We start from the raw sequence: 15674 nt of genomic DNA on the forward strand, positions 1-15674 counted from the left end.
GCGTACCCCAACCCTGCACGGCAGGAGGAAGAAAAAGTTGTTAAACAATCATAATGGTTCTTTCCAGCCTCATAGACCCTGAGGAATGATTTTTAAAGGCGCCTTAATTTATTTCTAAATAGAGACAAACAGCATTATATCACTATCAGGCTCGGGAAAAGCGAAGCCGCTAATCTGGCTTTCGTTTGACGGCATTTAGTTATAAGTGGCTTTCGACGGGGGGGAGGGGAGCGCGAGAGAGGAAGTACAGTAATAGCCCAAAATGCCCCGATGGAGACGACAACGTTCCCATGGAAAGACGCTGTGGCTTTCTGCTTGGGAACACAGCCGCCGTCCCTGACCAGGAGCTCCCGCGGCAGGCCGGCTCTCACGGACACCCGCGGCCACCGCGCACGCCAGCTGCACCCTGGGACTGGCGACCGGAAGGCCAAATGCTGCTTCCAGTCCCGGGCACCGGCTCAGAACACTTTGGGGTTCATGGAATGGAGAAGGCCCACCTTTCACGGCCCGGAGCGCACCGTGAACGTGATCTGGGGTCCGGGCCCCAGCAGAAGAGCCGGAGTGGCCAGATGGAGGGCACGGGGCTGACCTTTCTTTGACACTGGGAATCTATCACAAAAGAAATCTCTGTTCTTTGTGAGAAAAGACAAAGACAAAGAAAGGAAAAGAGGGAGGAAAAGGCTCAGAAGGGCATCAAGGTTTGAAAAGCCCAAGTTCCACCTTGTACCCAATTCTCACTCCCCAGAGGGGCCCCAGATCCTTACCTGTACCCAGGACAGTGACCAGGGGCCACAGTCCCACTGGAGAGGGGGTTTGGAGGAGGAGCCACGAAGGGGAAGAGAAGAGGAAAAGAACATCCCTGTGTAGACAACCTGCTCTTCTGATGTAATGAATGCAGATGCCCCCCCACCCGGGCCGCCAGCCGGCACCGCGGCCGTGGCAGCGTGTTCACGCGGACAGCACACGCCCTGGAGTGGGCCACTGGGTTAGAGCAGATCACTAATATGGCCCCACGTGCTGGTCCCAGGGCAGGGCGCCTGTCCACCCCAGGCCCATCAGCCCCTCACGACCCCAAGAACCAAGTCCGGGCTCCTCCCTGCGAGCTGGCGCAGACCCTCCACTCCCGGCTACTCCATTTCGTCCACGCTCTGCTCAACATCACCTCCTCGGAGAGGACCCGACCTCCTCTCGAGACAGACAATTGCCTCTTCGTGCCCATAGGCTGCTTTTGCCCCTCATGAACTATCACCGTCTGAGCCTACAGGACGTGCCACTTCCCCCGGTCTGGGTCCCACAGGGAGGCCAGGTCCTGGCCTGGGGCAGGGACTGTGTCTATCTTGGGGCACCGCATGCCCCCGTCCCCCGCAGAGGGGCGCCCGCAAGTCCACATTGGATGAAAGAACGAATGAATGAATGAATGAATGAGGGACTTATGAGTAAGCGAATGAGTTCGGCTGTGCCGGCCAGCGCCGTCTGTCCTGCCGAAGACCCTGTCGCTGCTTCCCACCGGGCTCCAGCGCCGACGAGCCAGTCCAGGAGGGGCACCGCCGTTCCTCCCTCCACACGGGAGGGTCCTGGTGGGGACAGGCGCGCACTCAGCGCTGGGGGCACTGGTGTGGCATGGCGGCACGTTTTGCAGGTTTCCACAGTCCCCTACCTGGGCATCCAGCAGCGAGGGGCCACAGATGACCCTTTTAGTCTTTGTCTTATAGCCTAGACCTGTGGGAAGGGCCTGTGGCCCCACCGTCATGCCAGGACAAAATGGACTCACGGTGGCTCTGCCTCCCTAAGAAAAGTGGCAGCCCTGTGGCTTCCCACCTCTTGGAAGCATCTGGAAGGTGGAGGAGATGGAGATAAAAAGTCCCATGTCCCATTCCCCACGGGCGTCCCCTTCCCACTTTCTCTCCTCCCACCCTGTCTCAGCCGGGACAGCGAGCACGCACGGGGGTCCTCAGAGAGGATGCTGTGGCCAGGGCTCAATGACATGGCAGGTGTGAAAACAGAGCCAGGGGCGTCCCCGCTCAGCCCGACACCAGCCTCAGAAAGCAGGGAGCCTAAGCCCTCACACCCCCTCCAGCCACCAGAAAGACCCAACACCCTGACCTCCCACTGGGAGCCTCACAGCACGGGCACCAAGGGGCACAAGAAGGGGCACAAGCTACGGACAGCAGGAAGCGAAGGGGCTTCAGGGAGAGTTTGTCTCCATTAGGGGCACCGAACGCACCCGTGTGTCACAGGCTGTGCAGACCTTCCAGGAGCACGACAGACAGACAGACAACCTCCTTCTCTGCTCTCGTGAGAAGTCAGCCCACTTGTCACCCACAGCATCAGCTGTCCCCAGGGGTCACCCTTGCCTGGTCCAGATGCCCCCACTGCGTGTGTGCCCTCGGACACCGTCTCCTCCTGCCCTCTCTGTCCCCACAGGGCCACGGGACCACCAACGTGCCGGGCTGGGTCGCCTCTGTAGCATGGGGGCTCCCGGCCTCCTGCCAGCCACCTCCCTGAAGGCCATCAGGCTCTGGGAATGGGGTCCCCCAACTCCTGTCTCAGTCTCCTCTGAGTCTCCCGTGGCCGCAGTCTACTACCATCCCCCCCGGCACAGACCCCGTGTGTGGCCAGCCATGGTCCCGCAGCACGTGTGCGTGCGTCTGGCTGAGATCTTCTGTAAGAGGAGGAGAAAGTGGTCCCTGTCACCCCCCCCCCACCGGTGAGAGCAGGAAAGAAGTGGGACATTTCTGCTTCTTCATCCTGGCCGTGAACAGTGAAGTCATCTCGGAGGACGAAACCCAAGCGCTCAGCCAGCGCATCTCCCGACCTGTCGTGGGCCAGAGTGAGTCTCCAGACACTTAGCACGGAAGGAGCAGAGGATTCACGAAGCAAGACCGGCGGAGCAGGCCGTCCCCCCACGCCGCGACGGGCAAGCGCGGCACGGCGGACGGAGGAGCGGCCCGCGTGGTGGCGGTGAGGGACAGGACCCGGCGAGCCCCACCGCAGCTGGGCGGGCAATGCTGCGCGCCGAGGCCTGGAGGTCTCCCTATGGACTGGCAGCCGGTTCCCTGGTTCCAGTTCCATGCACTTGGACCAGCACGGGTGTAGACGGGCCGAACTCTCGCCCAGGGACGGGCGTGCAAACTTAGAAAACACCAGGTGGGGCATCCGAACAACAAAGATGACAGCACGTCATCACACGGTAAAGAGAGCCCCAAGTACACCCGAAGGGCTTTCCCCGGAATCCACGGTCCGTGCTGGTCTGGGTGCCCACCCCAGCGCAGGGCTCGGTCCCCGGGCCCAGGCAGAGGACACGGGGAGCAGGTCAGCAGCAGCGCAGACACACTCTTTAACCCCACGCACAGGGTCGGGGTCTAAATCAGGGGCAGTGGCTGTCCTGCCTCTCCAACATGGCACCTGGCATCCGGCCACGGGGCTGCCTCGACGACCCTCTCTCCGGGGCCCGCTCAGTCCTCTCTGAGCCCATCCCAGCCCTGGGTCTCGCTCCTCACCACAGGAAGCCTCCGCCATTCGAGGCGCCCCAGAGACCCACCCCCCACAGGCTTGCTCCCGCGGGGCGCTGGCCAGCATTCTGCTGCCTTCTCATCGCCCGGAATTGGGAATAGCCTGGCTGGCCGCTCGCCAGGGCTCAGGCTCCCCTGCTTCCTTCTCACCCACATTCGCAACTAACGGAAAGTAAAGTTTTCCTGTAAAACCACACGGTGCTCTCTCAGCTCTGCTCCACCCTCCGTCCTGCCCTCCGCCTCCCAGTGGGCCTCCAGCCTGGCCACTTCTCCACCTCCCCACCCACAGCTGTGGCCAAGGCTCTGCACACTCCCTGCTCCCGCCGCTCAGTAACAATGCTCCCAGCTATCTGCACTCGACACCCGAAAGGAGGGCCGTTCCCAGGCCCCTTGGAGCCAGGTGCAGCCACGTGACTGGGTTCTGGCCAATGGGATTCTGGCAGACAGAAAAAGGTTCCTTGCCCGGGGTGTCCCCATCCTAATCTCTGGAAGCTGTGACTGAGTGACCTGAGAGGCAAAAGGGGACTTTGTAGGTGGAATTAAGGTAAGGATCTTGAGATGAAGCGGTCATCTCGAGTTTTTCGGTGGGCCCAATGTAATCACAGGGGTCCTTACTGGTGGCGGGCGGGCGGGAGGGTGGCCAGGACAACGGGAGCCATGACCAACAGAGGCAGAGGTCAGGTGCCTCACCTGCCTCGGTCAGGCCCAAGCCGACTCTCTGGGGGGCCAGAGGCCCCCGGCCACCCCACTGTCCCTCAGCTGTGTTGTTGTCCTCAAGGGAAATCCGTGCTTATGCCTGGTTATGTCAGAGCGTCTGACGAGGTTGAAAACAACAGAAAACACTCAAGAAACCATCAATAGAGAAAACAGGTGGAAGTTTAGTATTTCATACACAACTTAAAAAAAGGTATGAAAGAACACCAATATAAACATTGCATAGCAAATAATGTGTGTACAAAACCCAGTAAGAAAACATAATTTTATCACCTAAGATGATTCATAAAACACACGTCACTATAAAGCAAATCGGCACGTCACAGGCAGCGACACCTGCCCGACTGCAGCGGAGAGCGGAGCCACGTGCTTCTGGGCGCCGAGCCCCCACCCCAGGACGCCGGGGGCCTGGGCACACGGCTGGCTCCGGCAGAGGCTTCCTGGAGCTCGGTGGTCCCTCCGCCCTCACCAGCAGCCCGCGCAGGTCGCAGGGTCTGTCGTTGCGCGGCGGCGGGCGGCGAGCAGGGCCGGCGGCTCCCCTACTCGTAGGTGACCTTCACGCAAAAGGCCTCTTCGTTCTTGTCCTCGTGGTCGTTGATGTAAATCAGGATCTCCTCCTCCCCGGTGCTCTCACGGGGAGCGAACCGCAGGCCGATGGTGTAGGTCTCTCCTCCCCCGACCTGGAAGCAAGCGTCCAGTCCAAGCCCTACCCCGGCCACCGCCCTCTCCTCCCGCAGGCTCCGCAGCCGCAGACCCGACAGAGGAGCTTTAGCTGAGGCCCCAGACCCCAAGGCCCAAGGCTGCGGGACTCCAGGCACCCGCTGTTCTGAGCTGACCCAGCGGATCCAGCCGCCGCTCCACACCGGGGCTCGCTTTGCAGTAACTCCCTCCCCTGACTGTGACGAGCTGTACTTTCTTCCCAACGCTCACACCAGAGAAAAGGGCTAACTCGCGGGCACTTCCGGACAAAACTGTGAATCAGCTGAGGGGCAGGTGAGCCAGCAGGACCCTGCAACGGGGCCCAGATGTGGGGGCCCCAGAAGCACAGGCAGAAGAGCTCAAAGAGGGGGCCCTGGCCCCCCACACCCAGTACCTTCCCCAGGCCCGATCGGCACTCCCCCCACCCCGGACTCTCTCCAGACCGCCCCCAAATGCGGGCCGGGGCTCCCGGGAGCGGCAGAGCCCGAACCCCCAGCCCCACAGCCCTGGCCGCCCCGCACAGCGCCCGCACCTGGAAGGAGTCCTCCCTGAACTGCAGCAGGTCCGGGTGGTCGCTGTGCAGGTGGAAGGTCCTCGCGGAGGGGTAGGGGTTGGTGTAGGTGATGCGCTTGTTGGCGCCTTTGCCATCCCCCGCGGCCAGCGTGATCTCGAAAGCCTGTGGGGGCGGCAGCAGCAGGCACCCTTGCTGAGCCTGCCCCGCACGTGCGGCCCGACCTGGGGCTTCTCCCTAAATACGACAGACCCCCACAGAGGGGGCTCACCCTGCGGAAGCAACCACACCCTTACCCCCAGGCCGCGGAGGAGGAAACTGCCCCCTGAGACCAGGTCACAGGACCAGGTGACATCAGGTGACCCAACACCCACACCTTGCGTGCCCCTCCCGACCTTGGAAATGAGAGGTGGGCGGCAAGAGAGGCACACGAGCCACGAGGCCACCAGCTGGTGGTAGTCCACGTCGACCAGGTTAAGGTGGATGAGGCGGCTTCCCGCCCTCCGGGGCCTCACGGCGACGTGCAGGTCCTGCACCGCGTGCGGCGGCAGCGCGAACACACCCCTGGGGTCCGTCTGGGAACGGCAGGAGACGGGCTGGGAGGCGGTGCCCGCACTGTGCAGACCGCAGGTTCCTCGACGCCCGCAGCCCAGGCCGCAGAGAGACCCCCAAGGGAGCCCCGGCGACTCGGGCAGCAGGGGGCCACACGGCCTGCGTGAGGGCAGGAGGGGCCCAAGTGACACATCTGAGAGCAGACCCGGCCACGCGATCAGGCCCACAGCGCGTCTCGGTCTGCATCACCACGTGTGCGCCCCCCGTGTGGCCGCGGGGCCCCGAGAACCAGAGCCGCCCCAGCCGAGGGAGAGCTCAGCGAGCTCCAGCGCCAAAGTCTGGCAAGGAGTCTGCACGGCCCACGTTATCCAGACACACAGCAGCGGCTAAATTTATTCCAGACCTGCTATTAGCATTTGCCTTCCAGTAATTCTAACAACTGGCCTCGGGGGTGTATATCTCAGCCGTCCCACGACGGCGTATCCAGTAAAAGGCAACTGGAATGAAGGCTCTGCCAGGAGTCCCGGAGGAGCCGTGAGCCTGTCCTCGGGACCCACGCCGGCTGGAGCCAGTCCCCATACCGTCCGTTCCCAGGGTGGGGTGCGGACGGCGAGAGGCGAGAGAACGTGCCGGGACCCACCTTCAGCTCCTGGGGGTGCGAGGTGAAAGCCTGCACTCTCCTAACTGCCTGCGTCCCCCGAAGGACAAGGGACAGGTGGGTCCGCTGGCCCGTGACACAGGAGACGTCCACACGCTGTAAGGAGTGGAGATGGACCTGCCACACCTGGACAGGCGTCGCCAGCCAGCGGTCCCTGCACAGGACAGAAGCCGTTACCAGCACTGGGGAGGACAACAGCCCTAAGATGACAGAGGAGCCAGGAAGAGGCCGAGAAGGTGGCCAGGAGGACAGGGGCCAAGGAGACGGGGGGAGCCCAGCTGTCGTAACCCCCACAGCCACCTTCCCAACTTTGAAGGCCCACTTTGACTTTGCACCATGACACCAGCATGAATGACAATGTGGGCTTCTGCCAGAAATGTCACCATCCCAAACCAGGTGGTCTGGGGTGAAGCCCGTGGACAGCAGCACCCCGAAGGGTATGTGGGCTTGGAGGTCACGCAGGCCAGAGCTCATGGGCCCCATCCTAGCTGCCTGGAGCCGCAGGAGGATACCAGCCCTCCACTGTAAGTGGGGCTCAGTAACCCTGTCCCCCGGGTTCATCTGCACGCTCCGAGACAGACACCAAGCAGTTATCCCCCATTCTCAGATGTCCCATCCCAAAGCCCCCAGCCTGGCTGAGTTTTAAAAGATCCTCCTTCAAGGGACTAGAACAAGAGACTTTGTGGAAAAGGTGAAGAAACAGTCATTTCAGCCGAGTGGGAGAAGCAAGAGGGCGATACGGTCACCGTCCAGGCACGGAAGGATAACGACCTCCACCCTCACCTCCCCTGGTCAGAGCCGGACACTGCACTGGGGCAGACGCCACCTCGAGTCTCTCTCTTGCGCGGGCTCTCCACGTGTCCCTCGGGCCACCGGTGCCGCTCTGATCAGAGGGCGTCCTTTGCGAGGCCCCTGCCAGCCCTGGAGTCTCCCCTCCCGTGGCCACAGGCCCGACAGGAGCCCCATCAGGAGCTGGGAGAGCCAGGCCAGCCCTTCCAACACTCCACCTGCTTCCCACCCCCGCCCACCCCTCCAGACCACCGGGGTTTGGGTCCACGGACTTACGCGTAAACAGTGACAAAGAAGTCTTTGCTCTCTGGGCTTGGACCACTAGCCACCTTCAGGAACACGTCCCGTGGCTCCCCAAGGCCCTGGTGGACACGGGAGCGCCCTCAGAACCCTGCCTGCTTCCCCGCTCCGAGCCCAGCCCCCTGAGCCCGCATGAAGCAGAAGCAGCGGGGACCAGGCTCCCTCCCTCCCAACAGGTGTTTAATTTTCGGTATTAGTCAGAATTCAGTTTTGTTTTTTTTTTCACTGCAGAAAAGAAAGTCATTAACTTCTTGATTTCACATTGAGATCCGCAATTATATTCTGCAGGAGAATTTATCCAGTCTCCTAACCAGTCATAACACAATTATTGCCCTTATTCTGTACACAATGGCAATTAATAAGGGGCTTAATTACCACTCACTTTGCTTCATCCCTTTTTTTTATTTAAATTCAGATAATCAAAGAACTGATTGCCGGCAGAAAAGATGAACACTCCTGCATAAATCTTCCCCAGGGACGCCAGCGCCTTAGGAAGACCCCACTTAACGGAAAGCTACAACGAAGAGGCTGCGGGAGGCCCGTGGCTCAGACGACAGGGGACGGGCAGGGGACGGGCTCGGCAGAACTCACCACATTCTGGGTCTCACAGATGACATTGGGGTCGCTACATCGGACATGGACCAGGGGTTCCTCACCGGGTCTTCCCACGGGAGCACCTGGGGCAGGGGATATCCAGAACCAATGTCTTTTCCGGACAGGCCTGGGCCGTGTCACGTGCTGTCTGGGGCGGGCCTGGCCCGTCACAGGTACTCAGCGGACTAGGAAAGGGGCGACGCCACCCTTCCCCCTGTCCCATCCACACAGGACTGGCACTCTTGCCGTAAGCCGTGTCCTCGGGGACTCATCTGAAGGGAGTGACCAAAAGTAAATGGGGGGACTGCGGAGTACGGTACGCGACACTGAAACACCGTCGTGTTCCGGAGGCACCAGACTGGAACCAGACAAGCGACTCGGCAGCTGAAGGCACAAGTATGCTCCGGGCACAACCCTCGGGGCCACGGGTTTCAGGAGGCGGAATCAGCCAGCCGAGGGCACACCCTGCCGTCTCAGAGGACGCAAGGAGGTCACCATTGCAAAGGACAGAGGCAGGTGGCAGAATTTACAGGTGGGTCACGGGCCAGAGTAGAGCCTCACGGGAGAACACGAGGACGCCCGTTACCACCCTCAGGGAAAAACCTTCTCCACCCGCTGAACCTGTGAACGCCGCCGCGGGCACAGACGGGACCTGCCTGGAGGTGTGTGCCAGGGAGGCAGGCGGATGGCCTTCTTCAGGAAGGTGAGCTCCGGGTGGTAGAAGCGGAAGACCTGGTCCACCACGTGGGGCTGGGTCTCCACGGTGAGGCAGAGCACGGCGAGGGGCTTGCCGCCGCTGCCCCGGAATGAGACCTGCCGAGACAGCAGCCGGCGCCGGTGTCAGGACCGGCCGGCGGGCCCGCAGACAGCCCCAAGGGGCCACTGGCCCCCGCGAGGAGGGAGGGACAGTGAGAACAGGGCATGGAGCCTGCAGGTGCCCACACCGGGGGGATGGCACCGGCGAAGGACCGCGCGTGCAAGTGCTCTTGGGACGCACCCATCGCATGTGGCTGCCGCCACTGCTAGCTCTCGGCACGGCACACGCCCCCAGTGCCAGTTGGAAGGTCTGCAGCCCCAACGGCAGACCCCCCTCAGCCGCCAGCCCATCCTCCAGCACGCTGCCGTGCGTGTGCGGGGAAGCCATTCGGAGGGTCTGACGCTAACCTCTCCAGGTCCCCGTGCGTGTGGCGGACCATGAGCCCATGAGCTCTTTTGATTCCAGAGGGTAAGATGACCTAAACCAAAGGGGCTAGAAATATAAACCTCTAAAAAAAAAAAAAAGGTTGCTGGGGCACGTGGGTGGCTCAGTCGCTTATGCATCCAGCGCTTGGTCTCGGCTCAGGGGGCGAGACTGAGCCCAGGCCAGGCTCCACGCTCAGCAGGGAGTCTGCTTCGGAGTCTCTCTCTGCCCCCCAGCCCCGTGCACACAAGCTCCTTCTCGCTCTCTCAAAACTAAATAAATCTTTAAAAAAGGAAAAAAAAAGAAAGAACAAATATCTTTATTCCCCAACTCAGTCTGGCCCCAAGCCCTCCGGGCCCCCGAATGAGGGCAGGCAGGAAGCCCAGCCCCGGAGGCAGCCTCCCCACGTCGACACAGCTCCCGGGCCTCCAGACAAGCCTTCCACACGGGGAAGACACGATTACTGTGAAATCTCTCAGACGTACGCATACAAAAAGCTAGAATATGTAAAGATCTGTTGAAGTCCTAAGTCATAACAGGACAGCCACCAGGGGCCGAAATCCCCGCCGGGCTGGACCCGCCAGCCGCACGGTGAGCTCTGGGTGCCCTGCCATGCCCGCCCGGGGAAGCCCCCTTCCAGACCCTGTGGGCACCGTCCTGGCTTGTCTTTGCGGTCTTCCCACCTTCGGATCCTCGCGCCACTGCTGCGCTTGCTGCGGCCTGGCCAGAGTTCCACCTGGCGTCTCCCCGTCCCGTGGGACAGCAGCTTCCGCAAGCACAGTGGCTGCCCCGTCACCTGTGCCCTGATGCTCTGGCCGCAAGGGCACCCACACACCGAGACCCCGTGTGTGTTCAGCCCTAACCTCTGCCCCCAGCCACCACCCCCCTTGCCCTCCCCTGCTCTGGCCACAGTTCTGCTCCCCTGGCTGCTCCTAGAAGCACACGGGACAGCCCGGCTCTGGTCAGCCTCAGCCAGCGACCCGTCCTTGTCCCACAGCGGCAGCTCCTCCCACAGTGGGGCTCGGATCCAGGATGTGATTTTCCGCAGAGCAGCCCCAGCAGTGCCAGGCAGCCCCCTCCCGCAGGCGGGGGCCCAGGCTGACGGCCCACTCTGTGACCGAGTCCTAGTATTTCCAGCTCGGCCCGCTGCTCCCCAGCACAGGGGGCGCAGACAGCCATTCTGGCTGAGTCCACCTCCTTGAAAGCTTGGCGTTCTGGTTTTACCCTTCCAGTGACCTGGTTAACACTTGAGCCATTAACCCGGTTAACAGTACTTGGAAAGGGATGGTGGTGGCAGGGAGCGGGCAGCTCCAGCGCCCGGTGCCCCCCACAGACGAGAAGCAGCAAACGTACCCCTGTGCGTTCACAAGGAGACTCCAAAACACTGACATCTCTAGAGGCGGCCGGGGCATAATTCGGTGCTGTGAGCGCTGACCAGTGAGATGGGAGAGCCCAGTGTTTATCTTGACTCTCTGGTATAAAATATCTCAGGGCAACCGAACTGCTGGGGGGAAATTCTTGTTCATGGCAGAAGCCCCGCTAAGGAGTCCAGTTAGAATGGAACAAGTTGAACGTCCCCATTCCCCAGCCTGAAAGCGCGTGTGGGCCATGACTCCGAGGGGGAGCACAGACACGGGCCCTGGGCTCCGCGGGCCGGACTCACCCGAACCACACGTGGGAAGACAAGGAAGCACAGGGTGGACGCGAAGCAGCTCGGAGGGTCTGACCGGGGCAGGGGCAGCGGCACACGACGAGGCCACAAGTCCTTATCCGTTAGGGACGCACACTGAGCTAACCCGGGTGAACTCATACCATTTCTGGGGTCTGCCTTCAAACTCCAAGTGCACGTACGGAGAGTGTGGTAGCCTCTCAGATTTCACCGAGAGCCCTACGGGAATAGCCGACGTATTCCTTAAACGAGGCAAAGCTGGGCCTCCACGTTAGGTAAAATAAAGCAGTTTCCACCGTGACGGGGCTGTGGGCACAAGCAGCCTCCACAGTGAGGCAGGGACGCAGGCCTGCAATCGGGAGCCGGCTTCCCATCGGGACTCACTGAAATAATCTGTTCTCGGGGCAGGGGAGGAGCAAAGCCTTTTGCTTTTGTTTTTACTTTCAAACTACTTCTAAAGGCATTCGTCTGCCCAGAAAAAAAGCCTCAGAAAGTCCTAAAATCAAGTGTCCTGAGCACCCCCTCAGGACATCCTAGAGACAAGCTGCTCCTCCCTTCTAGGCAAGATGCCCAGCAGTAACCCCATGGCCCACACTAATTCTAGGGACGTGGGGATGCTGTGGGCGAGAGTCAGGGGCCCGTCTCACCCCCGTGTGTGGCACCCACGTGCCAGGACAGCTGTCCTCGCAGGGCGTGTGGCAGGCACCCAGAACACCACGGGCTACAAGGTTCAAGTGGCCAGTGAGAGGCTTCCGGGCCAGACACCCACATGCAGGCCGGACCAGCGTCACCTGAAGCAGTCACTGCCCGTCAGAACAGGAAAAGCCCACCGCCACGGGCCCTGCTTACCGCCACCCACACGCCGGTAGGAGGTTCAGGGAAGGGCACAGGGCCAGGCCCCAGCGACCTAACAGCTGAAGTCATGGACATGTCACCGGGTCCGCTCAAAGGACACCTGACTCTTAGTGCAAGACCCCGGAGCTGTCGGGAATCAGAGGGATCCTGCCCCCTTACCTTGGCATGCTTAGTGGGCATCGCACTGGACCTCTGGGGCGACCCGGCATCCGTGCCCTTCTCAGATCTCAGCTCAGCAGAGGCCTGTGAGAAACCAGCCGGCACCAGCAGTCACGAGACGGGGTCCGAGGACGATGGGCCCTTCCACCTGTAGGACGGCTCCCGCCAGGGCGGAGGGCTCCCGTCCACGGTCTCATCTGTTCTCACAGCGTGGCTGGCCACGGCCAGGAACCAGCCTCACCCCCGAAGAGGGAGCAGGGGCGGCCAAGAACCATGAAGGCCCGCCCGACATGCAAGCCAGCTCTGCCTGACGTCTTCACGGCCCTTATGACCACTTGCCCCAAAGCGCACCCAAAGAGCTGTCACAGGATTCTGTGAGGCTCGGGGGGGGCCTCGAGCCCACAGAAGTAAGCACCACGATCCCACGGAGCTGAGCCCAAAAGTTCAGCAAAAAGGATGAAACGCAGGCCCTGCACGTCCCACGGCCCCCACCCGTCGCACCGCGGGGACCACGCGCACCCAGCACTGGAAACCTCCAAGCCTGCGTGTCCTGCAGAGAAGCAAACGCTACAGAAGACGTGGGCAGACATTAACTAAGAACACAGAATGCTGGAAAGTTCCGGCCCGTGAGGGAGAGGTTCTGTGCCCGAGAGGTAGAGTACTCAGAGGGGACGGTCGGCCTTTCCCGAGGCCCCCGTGTGCACACACACCCAGAGGCTAGTGGAGCAGGTGACCTCTGTAGGCTGTGCGGTCTGAGGAGCACGGGGAGACACGTGGGAATGCCCCCCTTCCAATTTTTAGCCAAGTGGGACTTCCCCATGTGCCTGACAAGCCCGTATGGCACTGAAAGAAAGGCCTGCTCACCTGCACCAAGGCCGGTGGCCCCACAGAGAAGGTCTGATATCGGAAGGGGATGTGGACGGTCTCCCGCGGACGTAGGAAGATCTGTGGGGCGAGGTTCCCTCGGAGATGGAACATGTCCTCTTCCACCGGTGTGTTCAGCTCAGCCGCGTCCTTGAAGTACCTCCACTCCCGACTGTCCTGGATGATGCTAGAAGGCAGGAAGAAATGGGCTCTGACACTGTCCCAACTGATGCTAGAAGGCAGGGAGACAAGGGCTCTGACACCATCCCGGGTGATGCTAGAAGATGAAGAGACACGGGCTCTGAGACCGTCCTGAATGAAGCTAGAAGATAAGGACACGGGCTCTGAGACAGTCCCAGTGATGCTAGAAGATGGGAAGACACAGCTCTGAGCCCGTCCCGGGTGATACTAGAAGATGGGGAGACATGGGCTCTGAGGCCATCCTGAATGAAGCTAGAAGATGGGGAGACATGGGCTCTGAGACAGTCCCAGTGATGCTAGAAGATGGGGAGACACGGCTCTGAGCCCGTCCCGGGTGATACTAGAAGATGGGGAGACATGGGCTCTGAGGCCATCCTGAATGAAGCTAGAAGATGGGGAGACATGGGCTCTGAGATAGTCCCAGTGATGCTAGAAGATGGGGAGACACGGCTCTGAGGCCGTCCCGGGTGATACTACAAGGCAGGGAGACACGGCTCTGAGGCAAAGATGCTCTTCCTGCTGAGTCCCCTGCCCGCCCATGAGAGCCAGCACCCGGGACCGTGGGCAAAAGCCAAGACCAGTGGATCCATGGAGGGTCGAGAGCAGCTCAGCTTTCATCTCAGGGAGAACCCGAGTCACCCGGGGGCACCGCGCGTGTGGGGCCGCCGCCCACGCCCACCTGAGCTCAGGGTTGTCCACCTCGATGGTCACAGTGTGCTGCACGTTGTGGGGGTTCTTGAGGGCGAACTCGAAGAACTCGGCAGTGCCCAGTGTGACGTGGATGGTGTGTGTGGTGGTGATGGCCAGGCTCAGCGCGCTGGAGATGCTCTCGGCCTTCATACGCTCCCGATAGGCAGCGATGACCTGCAGGTCGCGTGCGTGCTGGGCGCGGACGCTCTGCTGAGCCTGCGGACACGGGGGCCAAACCAGGTCACAGTCCTGGGCTTACTCTCCTTCCCGAGGGCCATTCGGCCACCCCTCCCACTCCCCAAATTCTTCCCGGAATCCCCACCACCCCCTTCCTCAGCCTCCTGGGGTGGATGGGACCGGCCCACCCCAGGTCCAGAGGACAGAAAACAGGTCTATGCGGCTCTCCTGGCTTTTCTCTGCCCTGCGGTGGTCTCCCCTGTAGGAGGCAGGGTCGGCCCCGCGTGCCCCCAAGAGAAGACAACCACCCACAAAGCCAGCTCTCCCAGTGGCCTCAAGGCTGGCATCTGGTCACACTGGAATCAGCAGCAGAGGTTTCTAACAAAAGAGGAAAACGCAGCCTCAAAGCCACTAAGATGGGAGCTGGGCTCACTGACCAGGTCCCCAGCGTCGTAGCAGGAGCCCCGTATATGAGCAGGGCCTGAGCAGGGTCACAGTCCACACGGCTGGCGCGATGCATCGGGGAGGGGCTCAGCCCCAGGTCCTTCCCCACCTCCTTGCTCTGTGGCCTGACTCGTGGGGCTTGGCAGAAACGACGTGTTCTGGAGGCTGGAGGCTGGCTCGTGTTTCCCGTGGGACTTACACTGAAGAGTGAGGACCCTGGAGGCTGCCCAGCAGGATCTACGACCTAGTAGACCGCCCGCCGCTCTGTGCTGGGGAAGCAGCCGGGCCCCGTGCTGAGAACCTCTGAACGCGGAGGAGGCCCGACCGTCAGAAGGCAGAGGCTGCCTGAGAGCCTCTGGATTTCAACTCAACAAGTAAGAACCAAATTTGTTTTCTAAATTAAATTACTCTGGATACTGACTTTCCAACATCCAAAACTTTGGCCTTCCCCTCACAAAGGAGTTGAAGCTGAACCTTTCATTTCTCCCTGAGGATCTGAGACAGGCACGTGGTTGTGCTCCTATTGGAGGCCTCCCCGCACAGACGACAGAGCTTCTTCGTGGAGGGTGGGATGCACAGACGTAGTTTAGGCTGAGAAACTTGAACGGAGACAGTGCATTATTCTAACCCACTCCCAAGCTGCAAGGACAAACTCTGGACGGCCACCAGTGGACCATCCACCACAGGCTCTCGGGGAGAGGCTGGGGGCAGGGCACAGTGACAGCTGCTCCCCAGCTGACCACACACCAGAGGGTGAAAAGCGTGACCCTGGCGGTTGTAAGGAGAGATTCTCCTTGCCTGTCCTGTGTCATTCTGTACCACAGAGGAAGCTGTCAGGAAGCCTTGCACCCGGGCCTCCCTCTGCCCCACAGGACATGCAGCAACTTCTCTGATAGAAAGTTCTGGAGCATGAACCACGCAGGCCTAGCCCTGCCTTCCCTCAACCTTTCTCTTTGGGATTGAACTGGCTGGACACAGCACCAGGGGCTCACCCTGCCCCTCACCAGCGCTGGGGTCGGTGGCCCACGGCCGGACGCCTTGCCAGGTGGCTGGGCTCGAGCGTTAACTCCAGGCTCCGTGTCATGAGCACCCCGACCACAGAGAAT

General features: G+C 61.2%; 1 protein-coding gene across 1 annotated transcript in view; it reads right to left on the reverse strand.

Moving 5' to 3' along the window:
- Nucleotides 1-4748: 4748 nt before the first annotated feature.
- NPHP4 (nephrocystin 4) overlaps nucleotides 4749-15674 on the reverse strand; it is a 107369-nt gene continuing 96443 nt past the window's right edge. The window contains exons 21-30 of the mRNA XM_032863247.1: nucleotides 13937-14163; nucleotides 13057-13243; nucleotides 12193-12276; nucleotides 8986-9142; nucleotides 8327-8412; nucleotides 7712-7797; nucleotides 6629-6800; nucleotides 5832-6011; nucleotides 5458-5601; nucleotides 4749-4906 (exon numbers count right to left, since the gene is read on the reverse strand). Coding sequence (XP_032719138.1) covers nucleotides 4766-4906; nucleotides 5458-5601; nucleotides 5832-6011; nucleotides 6629-6800; nucleotides 7712-7797; nucleotides 8327-8412; nucleotides 8986-9142; nucleotides 12193-12276; nucleotides 13057-13243; nucleotides 13937-14163 — 1464 coding nt within the window. The 3' untranslated portion in view covers nucleotides 4749-4765. The remainder of the gene's footprint in view (nucleotides 4907-5457; nucleotides 5602-5831; nucleotides 6012-6628; nucleotides 6801-7711; nucleotides 7798-8326; nucleotides 8413-8985; nucleotides 9143-12192; nucleotides 12277-13056; nucleotides 13244-13936; nucleotides 14164-15674) is intronic.

This window comes from Lontra canadensis, unplaced genomic scaffold, assembly GCF_010015895.1.
Source record: "Lontra canadensis isolate GAN:19392208 unplaced genomic scaffold, GSC_riverotter_1.0 scaffold25, whole genome shotgun sequence".
Taxonomy (NCBI): Eukaryota; Metazoa; Chordata; class Mammalia; order Carnivora; family Mustelidae; genus Lontra; species Lontra canadensis.